This window comes from Microcebus murinus, chromosome 9 (genome assembly GCF_040939455.1).
Source record: "Microcebus murinus isolate Inina chromosome 9, M.murinus_Inina_mat1.0, whole genome shotgun sequence".
In the NCBI taxonomy this organism is placed as follows: domain Eukaryota; kingdom Metazoa; phylum Chordata; class Mammalia; order Primates; family Cheirogaleidae; genus Microcebus; species Microcebus murinus.
In genome coordinates this window covers 600,147-613,740 of record NC_134112.1, presented here as the reverse complement: position 1 = coordinate 613,740, position 13,594 = coordinate 600,147, and the positions used below count along the sequence as shown (strand labels likewise).

The 13,594-nt window shown below is 40.1% G+C and overlaps 1 protein-coding gene across 3 annotated transcripts in view; it reads left to right on the top strand.

Annotated features, from left to right (window-relative positions):
- Window positions 1-13,594, top strand: part of LANCL2 (LanC like glutathione S-transferase 2) — a 71,985-nt gene that overhangs the window by 36,592 nt on the left and 21,799 nt on the right. For all 3 annotated transcript variants that reach the window (XM_076006238.1, XM_012786294.3, XM_076006239.1), the window contains exon 6: window positions 8,122-8,304. In XM_076006238.1, the coding sequence (XP_075862353.1) occupies window positions 8,122-8,304 (183 nt within the window). The remainder of the gene's footprint in view (window positions 1-8,121; window positions 8,305-13,594) is intronic.

Below are 13,594 nucleotides of genomic sequence, written 5' to 3'. Positions count from 1 at the left end.
TTTCTTTTTTTTTTGAGACAGAGTTTTACTCTGTTGCCTGGGCTAGAGTGCCGTGGCGTCATCCTAGCTCACAGCAACCTCAAACTCCTGGGCTCAAGCAATCCTCCTGCCTCAGCCTCCTGAGTAGCTGGGAGTATAGGCATGCGCCACCATGCCTGGCTAATTTTTTCTATATATTTTTACTTGACCAATTAATCTCTTTCTATTTTTTAGTACAGATGGGGTCTTGCTCTTGTTCAGGCTGGTTTTGAACTCCTGGCCTTGAGCAGTCCACCCACCTCGGCCTCGCAGAGTGCTAGGATTACAGGCGTGAGCCCACCGCACCCGGCCAGGACTTTCTTTATTCTACTGAATCACAAAGCTCCTAAGTCAAGGAGCGTAGATTAGAATTTAGATATCTTTGACTGAAAAGCCCATATGTTATTTTTTTGAATTTTACTTCACATTGCTTTTTTATCTAACCTACTACTTCATGTTTCTACTCACTAAAGTAAATAGGAAATTCATATCTACACAAGATTAAAACTTCCTTTTCTAGTAATTAGTTGTATTTGTTTAGTGTTGTAGAAAATGAAACATATATATATTCTAATTTGTGAATTTTCTTCATAGTGTAGGTATACAGTTCCAAAAGAACCAGAATTCCATATCTCATTAAAGAAGGATGCTGTTATTCTGAACCATGTAGTAGACTTTGTGTATGTAGTAGCCAGGGTTTTCCAGAGAGACAGAACCAACAAGCTATATTGGCTCATGTGACTGTGGAGGCCGGGAGGCCCCAGTATCTGCCATTTGCAGGCTTGAGACCCAGTAGAGCCATGCTGTAACTCCAGTCCAGGCCAGGAGACCAGAGACTCAGCACATGCCAGGAGAGCTGACTGTATAAATCCCAGTTCCAAGGCTAGAGAAGACCAAGGTCCCTGTTCCGACAGGCAGACAGGCAGGGGCAGATCGCTTCTTCTTCCTCTGCCTTCTATTCTGTTCAGGCTAGTGGGTTGGGTGATACCCACTTGCCTTGGGAAGGGCCATCTGCTTTACTGCACCTACCATGCAAATGCTAATCTCATCTGGAAACACCTCACAGACAGACCCAGAAATAATGTTTAATTCAGGTCCTCTGTGGCCCTGTCAAGTTGACACAGAAAAGTAACCATCACAGTGTATTCTCTATGTTCTCTGTTTTCCCAGAAAAGTGTTTTAACAGTGGTTCAGAAACCTTTTTGTGTTTTTCATAATAATACCTTTCGGGAAAACATAATAATGTGAGAACCACACCGAAGTGGTTTAGAGTGAGGTGGTTACGTATTAGTGGTTTCCTTGAGAGAAATACAAATCATAAAATTTTCCACTCATCTGCTTTTAAAGTGAAGAACATGGAAACAGTACTTAGTAACTCTTCGATTTAGAACTCCATATCAGTTTGTCTGAGAGGTGGTTAAGCAGAGGTGTGGCGGAGCTGGCTAAAAGCGGCTGTGCACAGCACCTCTGCTCCGTCCTGCCATTGAGCAGTGCAGTTGTGTGGAAGTGGGAGTTTCCAGTGTGTGCTGTCATTTAGAAGGCTGTCGGAACAACTACATGCAAAAACTTTAAAAATATCACTTAAACAGAACTCCACTTTCACGATGGCAGAATAAAAACAGTTCTCCTTTAAAAGTCATCTCAAAACAACCAGAAAAACAAAAAGCAGGAATCCAAATTCTTTGTTGAGAGTCAGAGACATCTGGAGCCCCAGATGACAAACATGTAAGCTGAGAGTAGGTGGACAGTGGCACACAGCCTGCCAGGAAGGATGGAGATTGTGCATGGTGCCTCAGAAGGAGGACACCAGTAAGAAGCCAACCAGTTTGTCCCACAGAACCCTAGAACTCAGGAATTCAAAGCGGCACGTCCCATAGAAGGCAGTGCCAGATGTGGGTCCCTGTGGGGTGTGGGTCTGGGCAGCAGGAGGCCTTTGAACTGTCAACTGAAGAATGATGAGGTTCATATATTTGAGAAGGAGAGCTTTATTTCTCCTAGAGGCTGCAGCCTTCAGGTACCCATCTTGCAGGCTAAGTGCAGCCTTGGGTGAAAACCAGGAGCAAACACTTCCAGGGAAGGTTGGAGGGAACAAGAATTATGCTGGGTTGGGTGGCCAAATATACACACTTAATAATACAGGAGGAGTGATGGATATTTATGTAAGGAGAAACACGCACATGTACAAGTGAGCTTCATGCTACTTCATGTGTTCCATGTTCAAAAATTGGCAGCATTAGCGTGATCTGAGGGTAGAGTTTTCAGTTATCTGACATCAAAAGGTGAAGCCAAGGGCACAAAGGCCCTCTGTGTGTAGCCTCTGTAGACTGGCCAGACCACTTCCTGGTCAGTGGTCTCTCGTCAGGGAGGAATGCTGGTCAGTTGCTGTCCTGAAACCACAAAAGGGAGGGATGCCCACAGGCTGGGTGAAATCAGGAGGGAGCACCTGTCCAGCTGGCTCTGTCTGTCCTTCAGGGAAGAGAGCCCCAGCTCGGTTAATGAGGGAGGGTAACAGAGGTGTGTGTATCACCTCCCATCCTGTCCTGGCCTGGACCTTAATCAGGTTTCTCTGGGGTCCCCTTGGCCAAGAGGGGATCTCTTCAGTCGGTTGGGGGGCTTAGCATTTTATTTTTATTTCTCAGAATATAAGGAGCAGTTGGACCTCTGTCAGTGTGCCCACCCAGCACAGTAAAGTGTTATTCCTTCCCCTAACGCCTGCTGGAGACAAAAGGAACTAGATCTGGAGGGATTGAACCAGCACTTGATTCAGGAGGAGAGTTGTAGGGAAGTCTAGCACTAGTGATTGGGGCTCGAGTGAATGTCCACATGGTGAACAGTGAGGCCATCCTGCTGCCCCAGCCAGCTGATGCACCACCACCTCTCTCACTGCAGTGGGTTTGAAGAAGCAACTGGCTCAGATAAAAGTTTTATAGGCATAAGCATTTGAAAGTCCTCATTTAAAAAGTTAGCCTGTGATTGTTAATTCTGTGTGTCAGCTTGGCTGAGCCATCGCACCCAGGCATCTGGTCAAACATTGGTGTGGATATTTCTGTGAAGGTGTTTTTGAATGAGATTTACTTTTACGTTGGTAGACTTTGAGCAAGGAAGATTGTCCTCCATAACTTGGGTGCTCCTCATTTGTCAGTGTGAGGCATGAATAGAACAAAAGACTGACACCCCTGCCTCCCAGCAGGAGGGTGCTCTCCAGCTGGCTGCCTCTGGACTTGAACGTAGCTCTCCCCAGAGTCTTCAGCCTGGTAGCTACCCCAATCAGATTTTGGGCACCTCAAGCCTATGCAGCTAGTTGTTTAAAGGAGCTCTCTTTATAGATAGATAGATAGACAGACAGACAGACAGACAGACAGACAGACAGACAGACACACACACACACACACACACACACACACACACATACACACATATCCTATTGGTTCTGTTTCTTTGAAGAACCCTAATGGTTCTTCAAAGTCACTCTAAATTGATTTCTACTATTTGACAAGTCCCTTCTGTGCACAGTTTATCCAGTGAGCTTTGTACTACTACAAGAGGCAAAACCCCCAAACCCTATAAAGTAATTTTAAGAGGTTTATTCTGAGCTGAACATGAGTGACTGTCAGCTGGGAGTCATACTCAAGACCTGAGTAAGTGGTCCCCAGTCTTCCAGGTTACAATTTGGTTTTATATTAATACCTTTTTTGGAGACAGGACTCATAGGAAAAATCATAAATCAATACATGGAAGGTATACATTAGTTTGGCCTGAAAAGGTGGGACATCTCAAAGTAAGCATAAGGGGGCTTACAGGTTATAGGTGGGTTCAAGGATGCTTTGATTTGTAATTGGTTAAAGAAGTAAAGCTTTGTCTGAAGGCCTGGAATGTTTTAAGATAAGGAGGTTTGTTAAACAGAGACAAGTCACAATATACAGACTCAAAAATGATCTGTTAAGTAAATTGATGGACTACAAAGGACTATTTAACCTTTGCCTGGCATGGCCATAGGTCCTGCTGATAATTCAATATTTTACTGTCATAAAGAGTCCATTTTGTCAGCCTTATGGTCTCTGATTTTAACATTAATGCTGGTTAGTTTTATCTAAACTCCAAAAGGAAGGGTGTATAATAGGCATGTCCAAATGTCCCTTCCCTTTAGGGCCAGTTACTCAGTTTTAAGGTTGTTCTGGGGTCCCCTTGGCCAAAAATAGGGTCTGTTCAGTCAGCAGGGAGAGTTAGGATTTTATTTTTGGTTTACATTGCCTTATGTGTAAGTATAGACTAGAAACCAAAGACTTTCCAGATATTTGAGAAAGGCTTCCAACTTGAAAGATAGAGACCTAAACAAGTAGAACAAAAATCAACAAAGAGAAAATGGATTATCTAGGAAGAGAAAGAAAACTTTAAAGAGACCATAACTAATAACATCCTCAGGAAAATAAGAGCAGCTATTATATCCAAGAAACATTTGAGAGAATAGGAAAGAGCTCTTGGCTGGGTGCAGTGGCTCATGCCTGTAATCCTAGCACTCTGGGAGGCCAAGGCAGGAGGATTGTTTGAGCTCAGGAGTTTGAGACCAGCCTGAGCAAGAACGAGACCCCATCTCTGCTAAAAATAGAAAGAAATTAGTTGGACAACTAAAAATATATAGAAAAAATTATCTGGGCACTTGCCTGTAGTCCCAGCTGCTCGGGAAGCTGAGGCAGGAGGATTGCTTAAGCCCAGAAGTTTGAGGTTGCTGTGAGTTAGGCTGATGCCACGGCACTCTAGCCCGGGCAACAGAGTGAGACTGTGTCAAAAAAAAAAAAAAAGCTCTTGAAAATTAAAAATATGATAGATTAATTTTTTAAAAATTTATGAACATGGCCAGGCGCTGTGGCTCACACCTGTAATCCTAGCTCTTGGGAGGCCGAGGCGGGCGGATTGCTCAAGGTCAGGAGTTCAAAACCAGCCTGAGCAAGAGCGAGACCCCGTCTCTACTATAAACAGAAAGAAATTAATTGGCCAACTGATATATATATAAAAAAAAAAAATTAGCCGGGCATGGTGGCACATGCCTGTAGTCCCAGCTACTCGGGAGGCTGAGGCAGAAGGATCGCTTGAGCCCAGGAGTTTGAGGTTGCTGTGAGCTAGGCTGACGCCACGGCACTCACTCTAGCCTGGACAACAAAAGTGAGACTCTGTCTCAAAAAAAAAAAAAAAAAAAATTTATGAACATGTTTGGAAATAAAAGTCAAATATCTTAGAAAGCAGACAGAAATAGGCAATGGGAGAGGAAATATAGAAAATAAGAGGATTAATCCAGGAGGCCCAACATCCAATTAATAGGAGTTCTAGGAAGGACACAAAATGGTAGGGAGGAAATTTCAAGAAAACTAATAATATATTCTGGAACTGAGGGACATGAGTTGCTATATTCAAAAGACCCACCAAGTTCCTGCACAACGAATGGAATAAAACCAACCCCACATCACGCCCATCACTGTGAAAGCATAAGATGAAGGGATAAAGAGACAAAGCTTAAAACTCCAGTAAGGAAAAGCGGGTTATGTACGTACAAAGGTTAGAAATCAGAATGGCATTGGACTTTGCAACAGTTTTATTGAAGATGAAAGATCAATGGAAGTGTCTTCCAAGTTTTGAGTAAAAATGACTCCCAACATTGAGTTCTTCCCAGAAAATCAATTAAATGTAGGGTAGAAAAAAAACTGTTTTAAATATTTACTCTCAAAAGTTTAATTCCCCTGCACTCCATCTCAGGAAGCTTTTGGAGTGTGGCACCTGCCAAAGTTAAGGGTCACACTAAGAGGAAGGGCAGGTCCAGGAGCAAGGGGCCCTGTGCCAAGGGGGGGGGATGGCATCCCCAAGAAGCTGGCAGGTGGAAATCCCAGGATAGCAGTGCCACAGAGGACCTAGAAAGCAGTTGATTATAATTGGAGTAAGAGGCTGGGCGCGGTGGCTCACACCTGTAATCCTAGCACTCTGGGAGGCCTAGGCGGGCAGATCGCTTGAGGTCAGGAGTTCGAAACCAGCCTGAGCAAGAGCGAGACTCTGTCTCTACTATAAATAGAAAGAAATTAATTGGCCAACTAATATATAAAGAAAAAATCAGCTGGGCATGGTGGCACATGCCTGTAGTCCCAGCTACTTGGGAGGCTGAGGCAGGAGGATCGCTTGAGCCCAGGAGTTTGAGGTTGCTGTGAGCTAGGCTGATGCCACGGCACTCACTCTAGCCTGGTCAACAAAGTGAGACTCTGTCTCAAATAATAATAATGATAATAATAATAATTGGAGTAAGAGAATGGAGAGATACCTCCATGAGAAAAAAAATCATGATAGATTTGACTCTGTGGAAAATTATATTGAGAGACTTTTTATGGAGCTGTTCATGGGTGTGAAAAAAACTTAGGTAGTGGTTCAGAAAAAAACTAAGCATATGAAAATGTGAGAAAGTTGCAGACTCCATGAAAAACTAATAGGAATAAAAGAATATATATAATTTTGTATAATTTCTTGTCTCAGCAACAAACAATATATAGTCTAGTCTATAAACAGAGTAAAGGTGGATAAAAATGGTGATCAGAACTAAATTCTCTTAGAAAGATTAAAGGAGGGAAAGTGTCCTCATGGGCCCAGAGGAAGCCAGAGGTGACGTCTAAAATCAGTAAGTCATGACACAGTTATGCGTGGGTTACGTAGAAATGTGGCGGTAATAAGGAGAAACCGCTAAAGAGGGGTGGGGGTGGGGGCTGTGTTGTGTCCTGTGAGGGAACACGACCTGCTGGTCTTCGAAAAGCTTTTAAAACGGTTTTTTGACTTTTTAAACTATAAATATATTATCTGTATAACAGTATTTTTTAAAGTTATGTTTAGCCTTTTGGAAATATAATCTATGACCTATAGTTTTTAAAAGAGCAAATACATTTTCTAAGTATGTATCAGGAAAAACAAATAAAGATTAGTAAGTAACTATGTTTTAAAATGTTAAAATAGATTTACTTTAGTGAAGTTTAGAAGTATTGATATTCCTTGTCTCTTTGTGTTTAACAAAATTAACTTTTTGTTAAAGAAGTGAGGTTTTAATTTTATTTTATAGGCAATATCTATGTTGTGGATTTATTTTATAGGAGAAATCCATGTTGTGAGTTTTCTTTAACTGTAATAGAATAATAAGAATTTTGAACAATACTATATTTCATTTCCCAATTACAACATCTGTCACTAAAACCAAATGAAAGTTAAATCAATGGCTGGAGGCAGACCCTCTGCTCCGGGCCGTGCCCGAGGTGTGGGTTTGGGTAGGCTTGCTGGCATGCCACACTGAAGGCCTTCCATTCACCCAGCCTTGCCATTTGATTGTTACCACCAAGTTCATGGGAATCTGTGCAATAATTTGAGACTCGTTGAATGTGTTTCTTTAAGTCCTGTTAAAAGACAATACCTCAAAATTAGTAAACATTTTCCAAGTGTATTTTTAGTCTCAGTCCATATAGTAAAACTTTAACACAAATTCAATAATAAATTCTAATAGATAGCGTTTAATGATTGCCTTCAGTAAGCACACGCTGTGTTACACACAGATCACTGGGTGAAGGAGGAAGCATGCATGTTTTCTCCTTTACTCCTCATCACCACCTTAGCAGCAAGTATTATGATTACCCTATTTTAGAGGTTAAATAATTTGCTAAGCTAGTTAAGTAGATTGGGAAGAAGTGAAGTACTTGGCTTTTTAGGAGGCAAGATCCATATGTAGGAAATTGGGAATGAGTATTTAAGCAGAGCAAAACAACAAAACAAAAGCTCTAGAGTCCTAGGTTCACCTGAGATTCAGTCTAGTCTTCCTTACTGCTCTATAGGATGACAGTCCTGATTCAGCAAAGAAAGAATGAAATATGTTCAATACATTATAACACTAATAGATTTTTGAAAGATTTCAAAACGAATTGTAACAGAAAAGGTCTGCCTAAGTGTTAAATAACTAGATAATTCAATCAATTCTAATTTTAGATGTGCTTCAGTATTCCATGTAAATGATGCTTTATTATATTAGCTACAAAACAATAGTGAAAAAAAACTCAGAAAAAATAAATGAAATGTACTTTTGTTTGTTTAAAGCCAGCAGCAAAAGTGGATCATGAAACCTTGACAGAAATGGTGAAACCCAGTATTGATTATGTGCGCCACAAAAAATTCCGATCTGGGAATTATCCGTCATCATTAAGCAATGAAACCGATCGCTTGGTCCACTGGTGCCATGGCGCCCCAGGTGTGGTCCACATGCTGATGCAGGCATATAAGGTCAGTGCTTCCCTTCATGTCACAGGTACCCACTGTACAGAAATCCAGGTTTCACCACCCAGTTTTCAGTTTGATTTTGGTAAGCCCATTTGATTGCACACTAAAAGCCTTCTAGAATTAATGTTTTTACAAAATACACAGAAAGTCTGTTTCACTGTTCATCACCACTGCAGTTAATGCTACAAGTACATGTGGGTGCATTTTAACAGGGTTTATAGTATGTGTAAAGGAAAACCTAGACCAGTGGTCCCCAACCTTTTTGACACCAGGGACTAGTTTCATGGAAGACAGTTTTTCCACAGACCAGGGAGAAGGGAGGTTGAGGGGGGATGGGGGGTGAGGCCCAGTCCCTAACAGGCCACTGACCAGTACAGTCTACTGCCTGAGGATTGGGGACTGCAGACCTAGATGATAGGATAGTGGTGATTTTCATTCTAATGAGATGTGTATGTGTATCCAGGAAGGTGGGCACAGTATTGTAACCAAAGTGGTTTTTGTTTGTGTTCACATCATTTTATTTTCTTGCTTGAATAAACCTTTATTGTTGGATTATTAATTATTATTATCTGAGGGTTTTTAAATTTGAGTTTAAAATCATTATTCATAAGAGGTATATGGTGTGGTACTCAAATTTTTATATATCTGGGGTCCTATAGCAAGATAGGCAGTACTTCACTGATTAAGTCTAGTAAGCTCTAAATATGTTTGGTATTGATCTCTGTTCTGGACTAAGATTTATCATGTAAGTTGAAAGCAAACAATGCTTCTTTTACAATTTTATTTTTCATTTAATATATCTTTACAGTAGTTTGTTGAGGATTATTATTCATATAGTAATAAAGGTATATACCTGTAACACAGTGATTGCTCTATTTAACACAGTATTTTGGCAAGGTCTCTTAGCTTTGGATAGATAGATGAGATTAATGGAGGAGAACTCACATTTCTACCTGAAAATAACAGAAGAACTGACACCTGAGTCAATTTTACTTTTTCTTTATTACTAACTATAATAAATTATTTAGAAAAATTGTAGGGAATTCTCTCTCTCATGATTTAGGCTACTTTCTTAGAATTTTTTAGTCCTCCTCCAGCAAGACCAATAATATTCAAATAACATAAAAGTCAACACTTAAGCAAATAACTCAGAAAGTTATGAAGTTTGGTGAGAACGAAGCACAATGAAATATACACTTTGTTTTTTTTTTTGAGACAGAGTCTCGCTTTGTTGCCCAGGCTAGAGTGAGTGCCGTGGCGTCAGCCTAGCTCACAGCAACCTCAAACTTCTGGGCTCAAGCAATCCTTCTGCCTCAGCCTCCCAAGTAGCTGGGACTATAGGCATGTGCCACCATGCCCGGCTAATTTTTTCTATATATATATTAGTTGGCCAATTAATTTCTTTCTATTTATAGTAGAGACGGGGTCTCGCTCTTGCTCAGGCTGGTTTCGAACTCCTGACCTCGAACAATCCTCCCGCCTCGGCCTCCCAGAGTGCTAGGATTACAGGCGTGAGCCACCGCGCCCGGCCTGAAATACACACTTTGAAAGTCAGAAGACCTTAATGATTCATCTTCTTAACAATACTTCAGCTTTTAAATTAAAACATAGTCTTGTTCAAATCACTCCCTCCCAATTTTTAGAGTTTTGGAGCAATTGTAACTTCAGTGTCATAAAGATAAGTGTACAATATTATAAATGTCCAACAATAATGAGTGAGCATAGTATTGAGAGTACAAACAGGGACCCTTTTTTATTCAAAACAAGTCTATAACTGCTAAAAGCCGAAAGCTTCTATCTGTCAAACTTCTCTGCACCTTTTACTCTAACAAGCATCATAAGGCAGCTAGTGACTCTTGGTGGGGCACCTCTGCTGTCGGGCTGCTTTCCAAGTCTGCTGCAACTGAGCCCTGGGGACAGCAAGGAGGGTTAGGCCCCAGGGCCTCCTGGGAGCCCTTCGTTGGGGCAGTTTGATTTCCATCATTGCTGTTGACAGTAGCCACCATGGTTCCCACCCCTGCTGGTCACCCAAGGGGCAAGCCCAGCCCTGCTCTGCTGCTGACAGGCCACAGATGACTCAGGCCAGCTGCTTCCTACAGGGCTTCTGCACAGAATGCCACTGACACCTTTCCCTGCCCTGCTGATGCCAAAACAGAAATTTCTCTCTATAGCACCAAAGATGTCAAGATCCTATACTTAGTTGTTAAAACTTAATTGTGTCCTCTACTAAGATTCTCAAACATGAGGAAGGGAAAGGAACATCAGAATCTTCTTGGGGCAGGAAGACATCCATGGTAACTTGAAAAAACATATACAATACATATACAATAATGCAATATATTATTGTATATTTCAAACTAGCTAGAAGAGAAGATTTGAAATGTTCTCAGAACAAAGAAATGATAAATGTTTAAGGTGATGGACATCCTAAATACCCTAATTTGATCATTATTTATTGTATGCATGTGTCATGGTATGCATGTGTCAATATATCACGTTCCCCATAAATGTGCATAATTATTATGTATCAATAAAAAAATTGAAAAAAAGAAAAGTAGATGTAATATACTTTTACAATGAAGAATAAAAATGTATTTTCTTCATACTATGAACAACAGAAAATAAATTTAGACTAACCCTGCCTGTCTGGTGGGGATACACAGACCATGAGATATACCTTCTTCACATCTGTCTGTCAGAGAGTGGGCCATGGGGTTTGTGTTGGCCAAGGTGAGGGGTGGGGCTGATGCTGCAGACCCACAGCTCTAGGCTTTATTTCCCTTAAGTTGTAGTTAAAGTAAGAGGGTCTACATTCATTACAGCTGTCTCTTAAAATTAAGTAGGGAATGTTTAAATTTTATGTAATAACAAGTTTTAAAATTTCTCATCCTGGCATGTAAGTTCTTCAGGTATGTTTATAAAGGCATAAAATGTTAATATCCTTCATAAATAAAACTATAAGTTGAGTCCAGATATACAAAATTTGTTTTCCCTTTCTGTAGATGCTAATCATGTTTTAGTATTTTCTGTACATGAACATATATCATTTGCTAATTTAAAATTATTTGGTATTTTAGATCAGTGGTCCCCAACATTTTTGGCACCGGGACTGGTTTCATGGAAGACAATTTTTCCACACACTGGGGCGGGGGGTAAAGGGGATGGTTTCAGGATGATTCAAGCACATTACATATATTGTGCACTTTATTATTATTACATTGTAATATATAATGAAATAATTATACAACTCATCATAATGCAGAATCAGTGGGAGCCCTGAGCTTGTTTTCCTGAAGCTAATGCAGCTGCTGATGTGACAGGAAGTGGCGCTCAGGCATGATGTGAGCCATGGGGGTGGCTGTAAACACATACGAAGCACTGCTCTCTCTCCTGCTGTGTGGCCTGATTCCTAACAGGCCGAGGATGGGTACTGGGCCATGGCCCGGGGGTTGGCCACCAAAGTTTTAGATGTTTTTTTGGGAAAAAAGTCAATATTTTAACACTATTCTATACTGTATTGGGAATTTTATCAATTATAATGATTTTCTAACAAATTACATTGGTGGACCTGGTAACTGGGAGCTATTTTCATGAGTGGTTAGAATCAGCTCTTTATTATCTGATAGCAAATTATGGGTAAAGGCAGAACCTTCTAACCACACATTTTGAGCCCTAGGACATTAGCAGTTTGAGTTGGTTCAGCCACTATAAACAAATGCCAACACTGGGTAAATAAATTTGGAAAGGTGAATAGTGTCCAAGAAAACCATATAAAAGTCATACCAGAATGTTATCAATATAATCCATAGATTTTATTCTAAATGGGAAACAGCCGTGCCATCCCACTCCTGCACCTGCATAGCTGCTCTGGAAAACCCAGAATAGAACTGCATCAGACATTCTCCCTGGTGGCTAACGGTTGTGAATACTTCAGACAATGCTTTCATGTAAATTATGTTCCAGTAGCTAATTTGCAAGTTGGTTATTTTAAAACATGGAATGTCTTTCTAGGGATGACTATCAGAATCACATGAAGAGATTTTTTTTCAAACTGTATTTTTTTCCCTTCTTCAAAATTCTGATACCTTTAATTTTAAGCGTCATTTAAATATAGCAGAGTTATCTGTTTTTCATTTGTTTCCAGGTTTTGACTATCATGAAGCAGCTGCTGAGAACATTCTTTCAGGTCTTTCTGTAGACTTACATTTTCATTCTTTTGTGTTAATATCTAGGAGTGGAATTACTGGAGCATAGGGTAGGTGTGTGTTCACTTTAGTTTTGAGAAACTGCCAGACCTTTCCCCAAAGTGGTCGTTCCATTTTACATTCTACCAGCAATTTAAGAGAGTTCTGGTTGTTCCACATCTCTGCCACACTTGATGTTAAAGGTCTTTTTAATTCCAGTTATTCTGGAATTATGTGTTTCACTGTGGTTTTAATTCCTGTATTCCTGATTGATCACTGACATTGAGCAGTATTGCTGGCCTCATAACTCATTTGTGTATCTTCCTTTGCCGAGTGTCTATTTATATCTTTTACCCACATTGTTTTATTCTTTTTTTGTCTCTTTGTTATTGTTAAAAATTCTTCATATGTTCTGCTTAAAGTCTTTTTGTCAGATATATATTTTATAAATAATTTCTCCCAGTCTGTAATTTACTTAAGCATGGTGTCTTTTGATTAATAGGGTTTTTAATTGTGATAAATTCCATTTTTCCCATGTTTTCTCTTATGGTAATTATTTTCTGTTTCTTATCTAAGAAATCTTACTTAACCCCAGATTATACAGATAATATTCTCTAAAAAGCTTTATAGTTTTAGATTTTACATTTAAGCCTATGATCTATCTCATGTTATATTTTGTATATTGCATGAGGTGTAAGGAATGAGGTTTTTTTAAACCATAGGGATATCTGATTGTTCCCATACCATTTGTTGCAAAGACTTTTATTTCTCCCCTTTGATTGATTTGGTTCCTTTATCAGAAACCAAATGACCTAATAAGCACAGGTCTATTTCTAGACTCTATTCTGTTACTTTGGCCTGTTTATCTTTTTTTTTTTTTTTTTTTTTTTTTGACGGTACAAGTACAGTGCAGAATGCACCAATCGTTTTATTTTTATACCCTAAAAATCAAAGTTACTTCCTTATACGTAACCACTCAGACGTTGCAGCAGTGGCCATAAATTCCGGAACACATAGCCTAGGGACACAGATGTCCCCTGACTTGAGGTTCCCAGGCAGTTGCTCAAAGCATAGGTCACAGGCTGAGATAAGCAAAGTTAAGCAAGGTA